Source organism: Gallus gallus, chromosome 1 (genome assembly GCF_016699485.2).
Source record: "Gallus gallus isolate bGalGal1 chromosome 1, bGalGal1.mat.broiler.GRCg7b, whole genome shotgun sequence".
NCBI lineage: Eukaryota > Metazoa > Chordata > Aves > Galliformes > Phasianidae > Gallus > Gallus gallus.
Genome location: NC_052532.1, coordinates 106719938 through 106735401, shown reverse-complemented (window position 1 = coordinate 106735401; position 15464 = coordinate 106719938). Strand labels below are relative to the sequence as shown.

The following is a 15464-nucleotide window of genomic DNA, read 5'->3' as shown; positions in this document are numbered from 1 at the left end:
AACTTAAATAACCTTCTGCCCATCTTAGAATGTATCTGTAAAGGACTACAAGATTTCCTTTAATGTTACCAACCAAGTTTGACACACACACACAACTTTCTGTTAGGAAATTGTCAAAAGGATATGTTGGTTGTTGAATGTCACGATGGGAACCATGACATGTTCTGCTTTTGTGACTTCAAGGTAAGTCTGAGATAAGAGACCAACGCTCATGGTTTCTCCATTCTTGGTGAAGACTATTGCATCTTTTCCCAGGCGCATGGACCCTGATTTAAACCCGTTTCCATACAGTCCCACTGGAACACGGCCATTCATCACAGATTTCTCACTGAAGCCGAAGCTGATATGAAAAAAAAACAGATATTGGAAGAGTGTAAAAAGCCCCCCGGACAACTAAAACCCAAAATATGCAAGCAAGGTAAATCAAATCTGACTTAACCACGAGTCCATCTCTTGTTCTAGAGATCAGGGACTACTATGCAATTAAATGATGAACAGCAACACAAATTCTGAGAATCAACACCTAATAATATATATTCCTAAAATATAATATTCCTAATATCCCTAAATATAATATTCCTACAATCACAACACAAGAATTTAGGGAAATTTAGATTCATCTTTTAATGATCTAAAAGACACCATCTGCCTGGAATCATACAAAGGTACATCCCCATATGTTTCTAGTATTTATCCACTGGCCTTGCAATAAATTCTGAAAAAAGCCCCTTAAGTTATTTTCCTCCTTAGTCACTTCCCCCCACCATTTGCTTAAACATATGCAATCTACGTCTTTCCTACAGGTAACTACATATGACACTTGAAGACAAATGGGTAACTGTATATGGAGCATGGAATTTAACAAATAAGCTATTAATTATGGTATACTGCAGAAAAAGAAAACAGTCATTTGAACTCAAGCTTCCTCAAATTTATATCCAAAGATCTATCTGGAGGCAGACGAACATCTGTCACACTAGAAGAGAACCTGAACAACAGTCTGTTTGCTAACTGCAGGAAAAAACTGCAGAAAGAACAGTTCAAACACTATAGGATATTAGAAGGTAAAATGATAATCAGCATCAATTTAATTCCCATTCTCTTAACATTTTCAACACTCAAAAGTATTGGATTGAACTGAACATCCCTTGTCTCTCATTTGCTAACTTAGTCTAAAGCATGCTCAAATGGGGAAAATATTCACCTTGCTTCCACTGAGAAGGGCACTACAGAGAGTTTATACTGCACATGCCCAGCACAGAAAGTTAAATGAGAACGCTGATGGAAAGGATAAAAGGAAACTAGGAGATAAAATAAGCAGCCAAAGCTATATGAAAGCTGTACTAGCACCTCTGTTCTAGAGCCTCACTTGGGTAATCCCTCACCCTCAGAAGTGCTAAATAGAAAAACGAGCATAATAGATTACATGTGAGAGAAAGGAGTTAAGCAATAACAACAATAGAAATTGGAATCGCGACAAGAAAAAAATACACAAAAGAGGTTATCCACCTTAGCATTTTGTGCAGCTTCTCTGAGTTCATACCATTTCCATTATCAGTGAACGTCAAGCATATATTGTTGTTTATCACTGTTTTGTCTATCCATATCTGTTTAGCACTCACATCAGGATCATAAGCGTTATCTGAAGTGGGAGAAAAGTAAACAAGAGCAGGATACTAAGAAAAAAAGGAATCATAAAAAAAGTAAACACTTAAAACATGCTTGCACTGAGAGTGCTTAATTCCAGTGTAGATGCCAGACAGCAACTCTCAAAGTTATTTAAACACATATGTGACACATAACACAGCCTTATCTGGTAGTCATACGCACACAATGTCTCCACCAAACATTAGTCTTGCAGTGCTGGAGCTATATGGAATTGCTGTCCCTCACTTTATTACGGTGCTGTGCTTCGTCAAAGAGATGTTTGTCCAATATTGCACTGTGGGCTCTCAATTTTGCACTTATGGGAATCCTACGACCCTGCAGAGGCACACTGCGAACTAACGTTACAATGAAAAAGCTCCATCAAAAGCCAGCAAATCTTGCCTGAAAACAAGAAAAATTTTCTAGCCACTACAAATGACAGCGACGTATAGCCAAAAACTTTGGCTGAGATGAGCAGCTGAAACAGAGAACAGAAAACAAAAACCAGACAAGTTTCTGCTTTTGCTTTCTGCCTCCCAGGCAGCTGTTGCAAGTTCACTTTTCTCCCTGCCACTGAAACACCTCTTCTGATTGGCTCGCAGGTGTTGAGGTTACTGTCCACACTCCAGATGATAGCACGTATACACGGCTACAAAACTATCTTACCTACTGTGCGTGCTCTAAATGAGAAATCAGACATTAAAAAGCAAGCAAAAGCCTGAAGCCCAAATGCTGGAGGTCTAAGTGAAAAAAATTATTGCTGCTCCACTTCATTACCAGCAGAGCCGACAGCCACAAATGTCTATCCTGCTACTGCAAGCTGTTCAGAAGCCTGCTCTTAGGAAGGCATAACTTCTACAGAAGTATAAAATGCTTTATCTTAAACTCCCTATTTGCAGGATTTGAAAGAGCTGTGAAAGAGCTTGTGTCCCTGCCTCACTATCTGTTTTGCAGGTTTAACTTAAAGGCAGAAACACACAGCTCAGGCCAACACAGCAGCCATTAAAAGCAATCACAGCTCACAGCTTGCTGCCTGTGAGCATAAACTACACATTGCACCCAGAGTGAAAAAGTTCATAAAAATAGTTCAGCATCAATAAGAGAGGACATTTCAAGTACAATCAGACTGAAAATACTTTAAGTCCACACTTTGTGCAAGTTTCCTCATTTGCTAGCTCACCAGCTCTCTTATAGATGCCCCATTTAAGCTCTCCCCTGCAAGTAGCACAAATAGTTCACTTATATTTAAACTGACTGAGGTCTAACAGAAATTAGCAACGTAATTACCAAAACATTGACACCAGGGACTACAGCTTTAAAAGCAAATTTTAGCATACAGATCATTAACATTTTGATGAGTGAACGAAAGAAAACTCAGGCCTCTATAACGTAGCCCAGTTCATATTGCTTGATGTTTGGCATACGGTATAGCCGCTCATAGCATGTGAAAGGGAGTTCACAAAACTAAGATGACTAACTGGTCGTGTTGCTACTATGCTTTTGGATCTTTGTTAAAGCAAAGCGTGACAAAACAGGCCAAAGGAAGGAAGAAGGCACGCTTCCATGCCTTACATAGCACATGTTTGTTAGTTCCAACCAGGTATGACGTGACAAGATAAGACAGCTGAAATGACTCAGCTTTTCAGCCATGACTCATCACTAAAACATCTAGTCCTTCCCATAGCCACAGGGTTACGATTTCTGTCTTTGTGGCAATTCTGGCCTTATCCAGCAGAAATTTTCTTATTTTACTTTGTTAGGTTACTCCTCTTCTGGATTAACAACTGACAAAACCAGTGAAGCAAAGGAATGTGCGACCAGAAGAGCGGCTCCCTTTGGCAGGAGCGAACTGCTAGATCAACACATCTTTCCATACCACACCTTTACTTTGAGGAAACAGAGAAAGTACACTAACCATTCTCCAGCTAAGGAAACAAGGAAGAATATTTAGTTAACAGTTATTAAAAATGAAAGACAAAGTGACAAACAGGATCTATTAAGTCAAACATACACTCAAACCCTAACAAACAGGGGATGATAAAAGCAATAACAGAACTCCCAGGACGCTGATGAATGGATTGTTAAAAGGAACTGCTCGAGCATAACCCATCAGCCAGGAGCTGTGTAACCCAAAAGAAACTAAGGATGTTTGACGGGTATTGTGTCAACGTCAAGAAATTACTGTGAGGTGTTTTGGAAGAAGCACTGAAGTGAAGAGAAAGGAAAGGTCCGATGGGTGGAAAAAGCATAGGATAACAAGGGTGGAGGAATAAAGGGGAATAACACAAGGTGGTTGTGTGCAAGCTGGTCAGTATGCTTTCATGGTAGGACCCTTTGTCACTCAGTTAGAAACAGAGATTAATAAGAATGTATAACAATTTCCTACACGAGCGTGCTCTCTCACCTTAATGTGTGCCTGTATGTATTTTTCCTAACAAAACTCAAACCTGTTAACCACATCAAGCAGGAATAGAATAAGATCTTACTTGACGGAACAAAAAGTTACAACTGAAAAAAACAAGTATGACAGGTATTAGTGATCCACATACCTATAAGCTCAGCAACTGCACTGAAGGGCCAGGTGTGACTGGTAGAGTTGGTATGCAAGAACTTTGGGCAAAGCTGAAATAAAAGAGAAACAACAGCATCAGTTTGTGATCCAGTGTGAAGTTACAAAAAACCATCAGTGCCTTCATCCAAAAGTAACAACCTTAACACAAGCTCTCCAATATCACAAATGTCAAGTTTAAACAAGGAGTATTAAACTGGAAAAAGAAAAACACCTCATATACTGAGTGACTTACTGTCCAGTGTCACTGCTCCCTTTGCCCATATTGATCAAAACTGCCTGTCACTGGGACCTGTCAGACTCCTTCAAATGGTAGTTGGTACTGTTGGTAATTCAGGCTCGTACATTTCAGCCTCATTTATGACCAGATGTAACCACAAGAACGTAGGCATTACGAGGACTACATGGCAACATGCACATTAAAATATGTATTTATGTGACGCATTTTACAGATATCAGTGATAAAAGTATTCTCAAGTCATTTATGAAAGCCTAGGCTTGTATACATTCACCTAGGTCAGAAAAACAGGAAAAGCCGAACTAGAGGTTGCATAACTTAAGGATTTGTCAGTGCAATGTTTGGGGAAGTCTTACTGTTGATCTTGATATAGCTGTACTTGCAGAGAATACCTGTAATTCCACAAGCTCTCAAGTGCAAACTTAGTGTATACATACGCTTATGCCTTATCAGCATAGGTATACTGATGGCATAAAAAACATCTACAAATATTCAATGCTGTAAATAGCTCTTGTACAGTACAGTTGCTTGAGAAAACATAGTATAATCCACATCATATATAAGACAAATGTTTTAAAATAGCATGTACGTACCCAATCGATTTTATAGAACTGCTACAGTGACGATCACTTTCACACAATTAGTAAGGACTAAACCAGAGGAAGCAACCACTTTGGGTCTCTGAGATCATTAATCGGAGAAAGACATAACACTACAGAGCCAGGTGCCACAGCGGGAGCAAAGCTGCAGCAGCCCTTGTTCAGATCAACATCAATTGCCAAGAAATCTCACGTTGATCCAAAGGTCATAGAGAGCACAAGATACGCTGTCGGGCTACAGCTTAACCCTGGTATTTCTCCACCAAGCCAGACTGCAAGTAGAGACAGACATTACATTCTTTACTGCCATGTGTTTTTAAATTACCGTTTTATGAACTGTGGTGAATTGAATCAATTCCTAACATATGCCTATAAATAATTTAGAAATTAAGACATTAAGCCCGATTACTGGAAACAGGCTGTTTACAAGGGTGGATAGCGATAGGACAAGGGGGAATGGTTTTAAACAGGGACAGAGGAAGTTTAGGTTGGATATTAGGAGGAAGTTTTTCACTCAAGAGGGTGGTGACACAGTGGAACAGGTTGCCCAAGGAGGCTGTGGATGCCCCATCCCTGGAGGCATTCAAGGCCAGGCTGGATGTGGCTCTGGGCAGCCTGGTCTGCTGGTTGGCGACCCTGCACATAGCAGGGGGTTGAAACTCGATGGTCATTGTGGTCCTTTTCAACCCAGGCCATTCTATGATTTAATTTCTTCATCTACCCTATGACAGTTCAGAAGATCCTGAGATCTGAAAGAAAAGACCCCGCTGTAGTTTTGAAAGGTGTGAATTCAAAGTAGTGAGCATTGTCTGTCTGGGAGAGGCTGAGGAAAGAAAGAACTTCAGCATCTCTGAGACTGACATAGTCAGAGCTGAGCGTCCTCTTTTCTGTGAGGTAAAGTGTTGATCAGTACGGCAAGAAAATCTCCTGATGAAGTGTCTGGGTAATGTGATGCCTCTCCACCAGTGACTGGGTTTGAAAAGAAACATATTTTATAAACAAATGTAAGAATTACACCAGTCTCTCCTGGATGGCTGTTTCAGATGATAAGGTTGTGAAAAAGGCTGAGAAGTGGTACCCAGCTGCAGGAACGTGAACAGTTATTCAAAACTAGAAGGTACAGGTTGGAACGTGAGATCTTTAAGAAATCGGTTCTTGGCTCTAAAGCTCCCTGAGCTAAAGGTGAGCATCCTGGAGGGTAGTTCACAGGAAAAGCTACAGAATCACAGAATGGCTCGGGTTGGAAGGGACCTCAAGGATCACAGATCACCAAACCCTGCTGCAGGCAGGGCCACCGACCTCCACTTTTAATACTAGGCCAGGCTGCCCAGGGCCTCATCCAGCCTGGCCTTGAACACCTCCAGGGATGGGGCATCCACAACCTCTCTGGGCAGCCTGCTCCAGCACCTCACCACTCTCATAGTAAAGAACTTCCCCCTGACATCCAACCTCAATCTTCCCTCCTCCAACTTCAAACCACTTCCCCTTGTTCTGCTGTTATCTACTCTTTCAAAGAGTTGTAGGAGATAGCATCATTTCCTAATGGAAGGCTGTGAAACAAGGATACACAAGAAAATCAGACTAAGAAGATAGACAAGAGTGGCTGAAGGGCACTCCCTTGCTTGCTTCAAAGCTATCCAGCTGCCAACACAACTGAGGTGGAACTTAGTGGGGAATATTTAAACCTATTTAGCTTCGAGTTATGCAGTACCAAGGGTACAGAATGAGCGTTAATCCCCAGGTGAATGCTCACTTTTGGCTATGTCAGTATGGCTGTGGTTGAGACGATCCAGCTGCTTTGTACACTGACCAAAAATATTTTGTCAGTGAGTGGGTTTTGCTTCGTTATTTCATCTGGCTTCCTAAGACCAAGTGCAGCGAATTTCCTTCTGAAAATCCAACTAAACTTCAAACTTTAAACAACTAAACTATCTAAAGTATCTAAAGTTCATATGACAGAAAGACTCGCTGTACCAGGCAGAGCATCTCCTACAATTATGAGCAGTAAATATGTAAGAATAAAGCAGCGGCTTTGGGAATTTTAGTTTTCCAAGAAAAACTGAACTATTTCATCTCTCACGGACCATCTCATGCACAAATGGTAACTACTGAGCAAGCAGCCTTGTCTTATGGAGCTATTTTGCAGCTTTTGGCTGAACAACACCGCTGTCATTCTCCTCCTCCTGCTTTTCTTCCATCTGGCAGCATGTTTCCTTTCTGCTACGTTCTCCTTTCCTCCTCCCTCCCAGCTACGCTGATGCACTTACATGACCACAGCAACAAACCGCATCAGGGAGCTGACGCAAATTACAACTCATTTTTTAAATCACATTTTTGACCTGGATCGCTTTCACAACATGTCTTATGGTGCAACTGAGCAAACATTTTACCAGAGCAACAGCAAGAGATAAATGCCAGAGAATGAACCGCCAGGCCTGCTCACACCACCTGAGTGGTCCCTGCACGTCTCTGAAACTGGTGAAGCCCAACTTATTTCCGAAGAGCAGCGGCTGACAGAAGAGACCAACTGCCAGTTCTGCATTGCTCTTTGCTGGGAAACATTGTCCAGAGGTGTAGAAAGGTGTTATCTGTTAGAACAACCCTTATCAGCTGTTCCGTCTCTGTACTCAAAACCTACCTAGATAAATAAACAAACAAACAATAGCTGTGATTAGAAATACACTGAAAGTTTTAAGTTCGGACTACTGACAAAAAAAAGAGCATCCTACATATAGATCAGAAAGTCACCAACTGCTGTTAGCTACACCAATTCTAGCTGAGACTTCTCATCTGTAAGTCTGCCAATGTGATTTCTACCCGATAGGTTTGAAATCATAGCCCAGCTCGTGCTACCCACAACAGATGTTAATGCAGGCACACTCTTCCCCTGACGAAAGCTACTAACGCATTCAAAAGCAAAGGGAGATTCCCCCTTCTTTTCTTTGTTTTTTTTTTCTTCCTGAAGCATTACATTATCTAAGAAGCCAGGTGAGCCCTTCCCTGATAAAGTCAGGCACTTACAGCAATCGAAATGGAAGTGTAATTCCCAAACGACCCAAAGTGGGTCCCAAATCGAAACGAAACTGAAACGAAAGTGTAATTCCCAAACTTCAAACAGGCGACATTTACACGTAACCTCTGCAATCACGCCAATTAATTTAAGGTAATTGAAGCGGCGCTGAGAGCATACCTGATGCATCATAAATCATAGAACATCCTGAGCTGGAAGGGACCCATAAAGATGACCCAGGAGCGTATGCTTTACGCTCCGACACCTGAGCAGTTACTTTCCTGTAAGGATCCAGCTTCCCCACCACCACCACTCAATCCCAGGATTCAAAGTAAGTCCCCAAGCCACGTGTTTGCGTTGCCTGTGTTACTTGGAGGCGTGCACAACACAAACGAGAAAGTCCCTCGAAAATAGCCGGTTTCAGCCGCAGCGTATTGAGCAACCGAAAGAGCTGCGGCACCTCCGCTCGCACTGAGAGTAAATAAAGGGAAGGACGGCGGCGAGCAGTGCGAGACCGAGGAGCGCAGCGCAGTCGCGGGGCTGGCGGCGCCCACCCCCACCGCCCCCGGCTGAAGAGACGGCCCGGCCTCCTCCCGCCGGTAGCGGCTGCGAGCCCGACTGGAGCTGCCTCCCTCCAAGGGCCAGGGACGCCCGCCCGACCTCCGAGCACAACGAGCCGCCCTGCAGCCTCCCGCTTCGGCTGAGGAACGGCGGCCGCCGTCCAATCGCCCGCTTCCTCCTCTCAGAGGCGTTCAGTGGGAGCTTCCCTCAGCCTCCGCGGCCCCGCGCAGCCACCCCCGCTCGCCCCTCCTCCTCCTTCTTCTCCTCCTCCTCCTCCCTCGGTAAGGGTCATCCGGCCCCTCAGAGGCCCCTCCACCGCTCCCGGGCCCCTCGCTGAGGCACTCACCGCGCTGAGGCGGATGCCGCCCTGAGTTTTCGCCGCCATCTTTTGTGCCGCAGCGAGAGCCGGGGCGGGAAGGAGCAGGGAATGGGGGCGTCGGGGAGCGCCCGGAGCGCACACATCCGCCACCCCCCCTCCCGGCGCGCTTCCGCCGCCAGCCGCAACCTCTTCCGGGAGAAGGCGGGGCTTGGCGGATAGGCCACGCCCCCTCCGCGAGCACAGGGAGGCCGCCGGGTGCGCGGAGGCGGGCGGGGGCGAGCGCGGCGCGCTGCCGCTGGTCGGCAGCCGGCGGGGAGGCGGAGCCATCTCCCGCGGCCGTCCAACGGCGCGGAGAGCGGGTGGGACGAGGCTGGCGTGCTACGGGGGGGCGGGTTTGTTGTGTTTTGCCTTCCCTCTCTTTTTTAGGTAAAAATGTGCAGGCTCTACGGCCACGCCTGGGGGTGGGGCCCGAGCGGCTTACTTGACGGCCGCCGGCAGGCGGGGCCGGCAGCGCTTGTCCGGGGCGGCCCCGCAGGTCGGTGGGTGGGTAGTTAGTTGGATGGTTGCAGTCACGGGGTTGTGGTGAGCAGCCCTGTGTGCAGGCGCCCCCAGCACAGGAAAGACGTGGAGCTGTTGGAGCGGGTCCAGAGGAGGGCACGAAGATGCTCAGAGGGCTGGAGCACCTCTCCTGTGAAGACAGGCTGAGGGAACGGGGCTTGTTTAGTCTGGAGAAGAGAAGGCTCGGGGGATACCTCATTACAGCCTGCCTTTAAGTTCTTAGAAGAAGCTTATAAGCAGGAGGGAAGTCAACTTTTTCATGGTCTGATGGTTGAGAGGTCAAGGGGGGGGATGGCTTAAAACTGGAAGAGAGGAGATTTAGATATCGGGGAAAATTTGCACTGAGAGGGCGGTGAGGCGCTGGCACAGCTGCCCAGAGAAGCTGTGGTGCCCCATCCTTGGGGGCGCTCAAGGCCAGGTTGGATGGGGCCCTGGGCAGCCTGAGCTGGTGGGGGGGCAGCCCTGCCCATGGCAGGGGTTGGGGCTGGGTGGGCTTTGAGCTCCCTTTCAACCCAAACCATTCTGTGATTCTATGAAATAGAAGCAAACAGATCTGTTTCTGGCCCTTTCAGTGTCAGTTTGTCCATAAATGAGAAAGGAAATCAGCACAGTGCAGAAGGGCTCACAAAGCATTACCTTTATCAGTCTTCCCAACTAGGAAATGCACGACAGCATGACCTGGGGAAGCCTTTGATTAATACAGGGGTGAATTGTTTGTAAGATGTACTATATCATTTCAAGCTTTCTTACCTGACTGTGCAGATCCTCCTTACATGGAGTAATCCAGATGTTATTGCTCTCTGTTGCTATTTACTGTACTCCTGCTTATCTGACAGTTCAGAGCCCTATAACCAAAAGCTATATAAATGTGTAACTGCTCTACGTGGGCAGAGTTCCTAACAGCAGGGGCTGACATCGCTTCTCTGTTTTCTCTTACAGCTGTAGCAGTGGATTGCTTTTGTTGTGATCCAAATAAAGTTGTAATTCTGAGTATTTGGTAACACCATTTGTAGGAATAAACATGACAGATCATGTCAAAGATTTGCAACTGTTTGCTCAGGTGCAAACCTCAGAATGCAAGGTAAGAACTGACAGTTTAATCACAGGGCTTTGATTCTTTTCGCTAACTGCAGCTTCTATGTCAGATACACTTGCACAATAAAGGTTGCACAATTCCCTTTCCCCTTTTCCAGTGGATTTCTTATGTGTTTTTCAAAGACAGCACTGCGGTCAAATTCCAGTGCCATTATTAATGAGTTAGCAGTTTTCCCCATATAAATCACACCACTAAGAAAAGACTCTGCACGAGTAACTAGAGTCTCCCTCCCTGAAGACTTAGCGCTGTGTTCTACCAAGTTGCATACAGTAACATTTACAGCAAGATGCATATTTCACAAAATGCATATTTCACATCCTGTTTACTCACAGAACAAAATTCCTCAGCTGTTTCATTAAAGTTACTGTGTTTCAGCTATCTGCAGGTATTTTGAGCAGTGCACAGTTACTTACCTTGAGTCCAGACTATTTTCTTTGTCAAAGATCTAAGGCAGTTGTGGGGTTTGTTTATTTTTTTATATGTATTGATAGCTGGGAAGCTCCCTGTTGTCTATCATAACTACGCTATGTGTTCCTCTCCATCTCCTTTCTTCATCCTTCCAACTTTTCATCCTATCATCTCAATTTTCTCCTACTAGAAAGGAGCTCTTATTTTGGTTGAGGACAAACAGAAAAAAACAACCCGACAACCAAAGATACAGGTATTGCAAAAGAAAAAGGTTGAACTAAAAGCCTGAGGTACAGTAATTCATGTTAACCGAAACCTTACAAGCTCTGCTCAAGAAGTTTAACATGGAAAACATACCTCAGCCTCTACCTGGAAGTACCATCAATTTTGATCAACCCTTTCTTTCCGTCTGCCTGCTCCCACCATCCCTTTGCTCTGTTTGCAGGGATGAGATTAGAAGGCCTGGTCTGCTGGGCACTCACCTCTTGCCAGAAGCTCTGCTGCTGAGTGCCAGGAGACAACCAGCATTGAATGAGTAAGCAGAGGAGCTGCTTTGGGACACTAAAACATGGAGGTGTGCTGTTACTGCCAAACCTGATGATCTTTATTTGACTATGCAGGTACTCAACAGGCATTGAGTACTTCAGTATTACTAAATTAGGTACTATGCTACAGTATTTCTCAGAATACACACAGCATATTGCAAGCATTTTCAAAATATAACCAGATATTACCTGCTTGTGAGGTGTGAGATACACTGCGTAACCTTACAAAAGATGCACAAAGACTCAGGGGAAAGGGTGAAATATGAAAAGAGCTTATTCACCAGGGTCACTGAAACCATTCTTCTCTGGCATTAGAACTTCAAGCCGAGTTGTATGAAGATTTCTCTTCCCCCCAAATGAAAAGGCAGGACTTCCAGGGCTTCTGCCTGGAATATATGAAAGCATCAGTATGAACTTCAGAACTCTCTGGTGAAGAGACTTTATGCAACAGGAAGGGTGGGCAAGGAGAAGACAGGGGAGGTAGTGCAGCCGTGTCCAATGGGGATGTATGGGCTGGCACACAGCCATGGCTGCAGGGATCTGGATAAGGTCTGGAGTTCTGCACAGAAGCCTTCACGCACTGAGATCATATTTGAGAGCTTTTACAGAATCAGAGAAAAATTAAAGACAATCCATCAGCAGTAGTCTAAAAATGAGAACTGCAGCTGAAGAGGTATTTCAAAATAACATTTAATATTATTATTAGAATTACATTCAAACGTAGCATTGAATACAATTAGCCATTATTTAATGCTCTGTATTTAAAGTTCTGCTGTTCTTTGGCAGTTATCTCGGTTGCACCCACTGTATTTTTCTTCCGTTCAGGAAAATGAAACCTCTGACTATTTAAATACTTTTCCCTCTACGTATCATGCACTGTTGCTATGCTATCTCAAAGCTGAAGTATGAAAAAGAGAAAACTAAGCTTGAAAACAAGCAAAAACTACGTCACACAGCAAAGGCATTTTCTCTCCAGCTCTTGCTACTGAGTTTGAGGCGAAAGTTTATCAGATGTATCTACAGTTAGGTTGTACTGCTTTGGTAGTACAACCCTGTTCCTTCACGTGGATTTAACTGTGGTACTGTAAGAATTAAAATGGCCTATGCAGAACATGAATGAAGTTACACTGTTAATGATACCTTTAAGCATATTCAGTGACGAGTCTCTGCCATCCAAGTAAGACTATTTCAATTGAGCCCATTCCTTTTTGTTCAGAACCCTTTTTATAATGATACAAGACGTGCAGGCCACTTAACGCAGCAATCTGCAGAATCACAGAGCAAAGGCAAAAGTACTCACAGAAGGCAAGAGGGAAGCAAGTGCTATTCTTGCAGAAGGTAAGATCGTTTTAGAGTTCCAAGCAGCTCAGTCGCAGATTCAGTTTTTAATGTTTACTGTCACATCCTGGGTGGTGGGATGGTGATGTTTGATTCCATGCACATCTGAAGCCCTGGCAGATAGAAGGGGACATTCCCTTCCAAAGGGAAGGATGATAAAACCCTCCATCAAAGTTAGCGCTTTATCACCTTTTGTTAGCGAGGAAACTAAATGAAGACACGGGTTTAGAGCTTAGAGGAGAATGCAAAGCAAAAGGTTTAGTGGCAGAAAGTTGTCTTAGATTTTTTAACAGCAATTCAATAGCATCTCATGATTTTAAAACAAGTCCCTAAGCATGGAATGCAGCCACCAAAAAGCTAAAAGTCGAACTACCAAGTCATCCTGAGTATTAGCAATATTATTAAAAAAAAAATCCTTGAGTTTATGTAAGCAATTAACAAAACTATTTAAAAATATCCTGTTCCAACTTTCAAGTGATACTTAAAAAGGAATATTTTTTCATTTGTGCTTATTCCAACAGCATTAGATTGTTAACAAATTATATTCATACAGATAATTCACATCCCTAGTACTGCACAATCACACCTCATTCTATTGCTTTCCTTAACTGCCAACATTCACAGAAACTTTGAATTTAGCACAAGCCTATAATATTACCTTCATACAGTGTTACAGTTGTAAAGCACGTTGCTTAGCATTTCATGAGTTCAGTTTATAATCCAAAGACAGATTCATAGATCTGTAGGTAAAAAACACTGCCAAGTAACCTTCCCTATTTCATGTGTGAGTTTTGAAAAAAGAAATAAAAATAGAAATCCCTGATCTCACAACCTAACAACCGTTCATTAGTTAAACCATTCATTTGGCATGTCCTTTTTTCTTTTTTTCTTAATTAGGATAAAAACCTACCAGAAGTGATGAAGTCCAATACCAAGCATATTTACCTCGGTTGAGATGTTTCAAATAACACAAGTACCGGTCTGCGGGTTTGTCTTATAAATCCATTTATCTGGAGGCAAAGTTGTTTAAATATAGAAGCGGACAAAGCTTTTCATCATGAAAGCTATGATAAACTTCCCTTCCAGACAAGTCAGCATTGCAAATCAAGTCAGAAAACCCAATAAATACGAAAACCCCAATGGAGTCCACCTCCTCATGGAAAGAGCGTTCATAAGCTTTTTGGTGTATGTGTGGCTATGGTGGTGGTACTTATCCACTAACTGTCAGAAGCGTCCTTCAGACAAGCAGCTTCATTGTATGGTAGCAGAACTAATCACGGTCTCTTCCAGGTCCTGAATGATGGAAGCGGTGCAGATCCAAAAGAAGCTGCACCATGAACATTATCGTAGTCATGGTACTGTGAATGACATCCCTCCCTCCTTTGGGATCAGCCAAATATATTTATTTGTATAAAAAGTGTTCCTTAAAAAATGAACTTTCCTTTGAATTAGGCTGTGGGTTTACAGGAATTTATATTTTTAGAGGCTTATCTTCATTTAACTGCATTTCGTAAGTTGCAAGGTGATCTTAGCCACTGAAAAAACAAAGTTCTTTCATTTAAGAACTGAATTAGAATGTTCTTTAATTAGCTAATTAAAATCAAAAGCCCTCAAAGTAGTGCAAATGATAAAATGTTACTGCATAGGTTGGTCATTTACGCATGTACTTGTCTTTTATTTAGGAATCACTGATCCTGAAGAACGCTCTTATAATACAAAGCTGAAATTACAAACATGGTAAGTCTGCAGTTCTTTGCGTAATAAGGCTTATAAAATAGATCTGTTTGAAATTTAAATTATCTGTTTACAGGTTGCTAAGTTTTAGGAGCAGTTCAAGGAAGGAGAAATAAGGGGGTTTTAACTTCAAGACATGGCTTTTCTGCAAACTGATTGCACACTGACATGCAATATTAGTTTTTTCTCAAATTTACTTTCAGACCACAGTTCCAAAAGTAGTGTAAAATACTTACTTGAGAAATTACTGGATAAATGGTACAGTTGCTACTTTCACCAAGTTAAAAATCTTCTACCGTTATTTACAAATCTCTTTAATCCTTCACAAGGAGAAGAAGTAAAAGAATGCAGTAACAATGGTAAATTACCACTAAGCTGTACATCCTCCTTCCTGCCTCCCCAGAACACGAAGAATCCTGCTTTTTATCACCACTGGGAAGCTTGAATTATTGCAGCACGTCCCATAAAAGCAGGAAGAAAACCTCAAATGTAGTTTCAAAATGGGAAAAAAAAGAAGAATCGCAGTAATGTTTTCCCTTCTTTTTTTGGCTGCTTAACCACGTAAGTGTCTGACATGCAGCCTAACTTTCCATGTTTTCGAGGAAGTCACATTCAACACTCTCTTCAAGCTGCTGCAAGATCTTCATGCTGTTGCCACCGACATAGTCCACAGGGAGAGATGCAGAAGTATGTGAATTCTGGGCTTCACTCCTTTTTGTTGTAAATGCACAACACAGTGTCTTGAAGAAGGGCATAAGCTGGGTAATGCTAGATATAGTGCGGAAGTTCAAAAGAGGAAATTTGTGCCTTTTGGAAATTCCCTCATCAGTGTTGTTTCTTTC

The 15464-nt window shown here is 43.2% G+C and overlaps 2 protein-coding genes and 1 long non-coding RNA gene across 9 annotated transcripts in view; 1 reads left to right on the top strand and 2 right to left on the bottom strand.

Moving 5' to 3' along the window:
* MORC4 (MORC family CW-type zinc finger 4) overlaps positions 1 to 9126 on the bottom strand; it is a 27858-nt gene extending 18732 nt beyond the window's left edge. For 3 of the 5 annotated variants that reach the window (NM_001257224.3, XM_015299448.4, XM_015299444.4), the window contains exons 1-4: positions 8971 to 9126; positions 4197 to 4269; positions 1510 to 1642; positions 126 to 340 (exon numbers count right to left, since the gene is read on the bottom strand). In NM_001257224.3, the coding sequence (NP_001244153.1) occupies positions 126 to 340; positions 1510 to 1642; positions 4197 to 4269; positions 8971 to 9009 (460 nt within the window). In that variant the 5' untranslated portion in view covers positions 9010 to 9126. Of the gene's footprint in view, positions 1 to 125; positions 341 to 1509; positions 1643 to 4196; positions 4270 to 8243; positions 8875 to 8970 lie in introns of those variants that run through there. The other 2 variants (XM_015299453.4, XM_015299460.3) reach the window with 2 other exon arrangements.
* LOC107055385 lies at positions 8574 to 15126 on the top strand. Of its 3 annotated transcripts, none has more exons than XR_006940025.1 (3): positions 8574 to 8905; positions 10441 to 10582; positions 11451 to 15126. It is a non-coding gene; the product is annotated as an uncharacterized LOC107055385 (long non-coding RNA). The 3 variants fall into 3 exon arrangements; XR_005841716.2 differs by lacking the exon at positions 8574 to 8905 and adding an exon at positions 9201 to 9302; XR_001470470.4 differs by lacking the exon at positions 8574 to 8905 and adding an exon at positions 9201 to 9369.
* DOP1B (DOP1 leucine zipper like protein B) overlaps positions 12220 to 15464 on the bottom strand; it is a 48263-nt gene continuing 45018 nt past the window's right edge. Inside the window, exon 37 of the mRNA NM_001389399.2 lies at positions 12220 to 15464. Coding sequence (NP_001376328.2) covers positions 15204 to 15464 — 261 coding nt within the window. The 3' untranslated portion in view covers positions 12220 to 15203.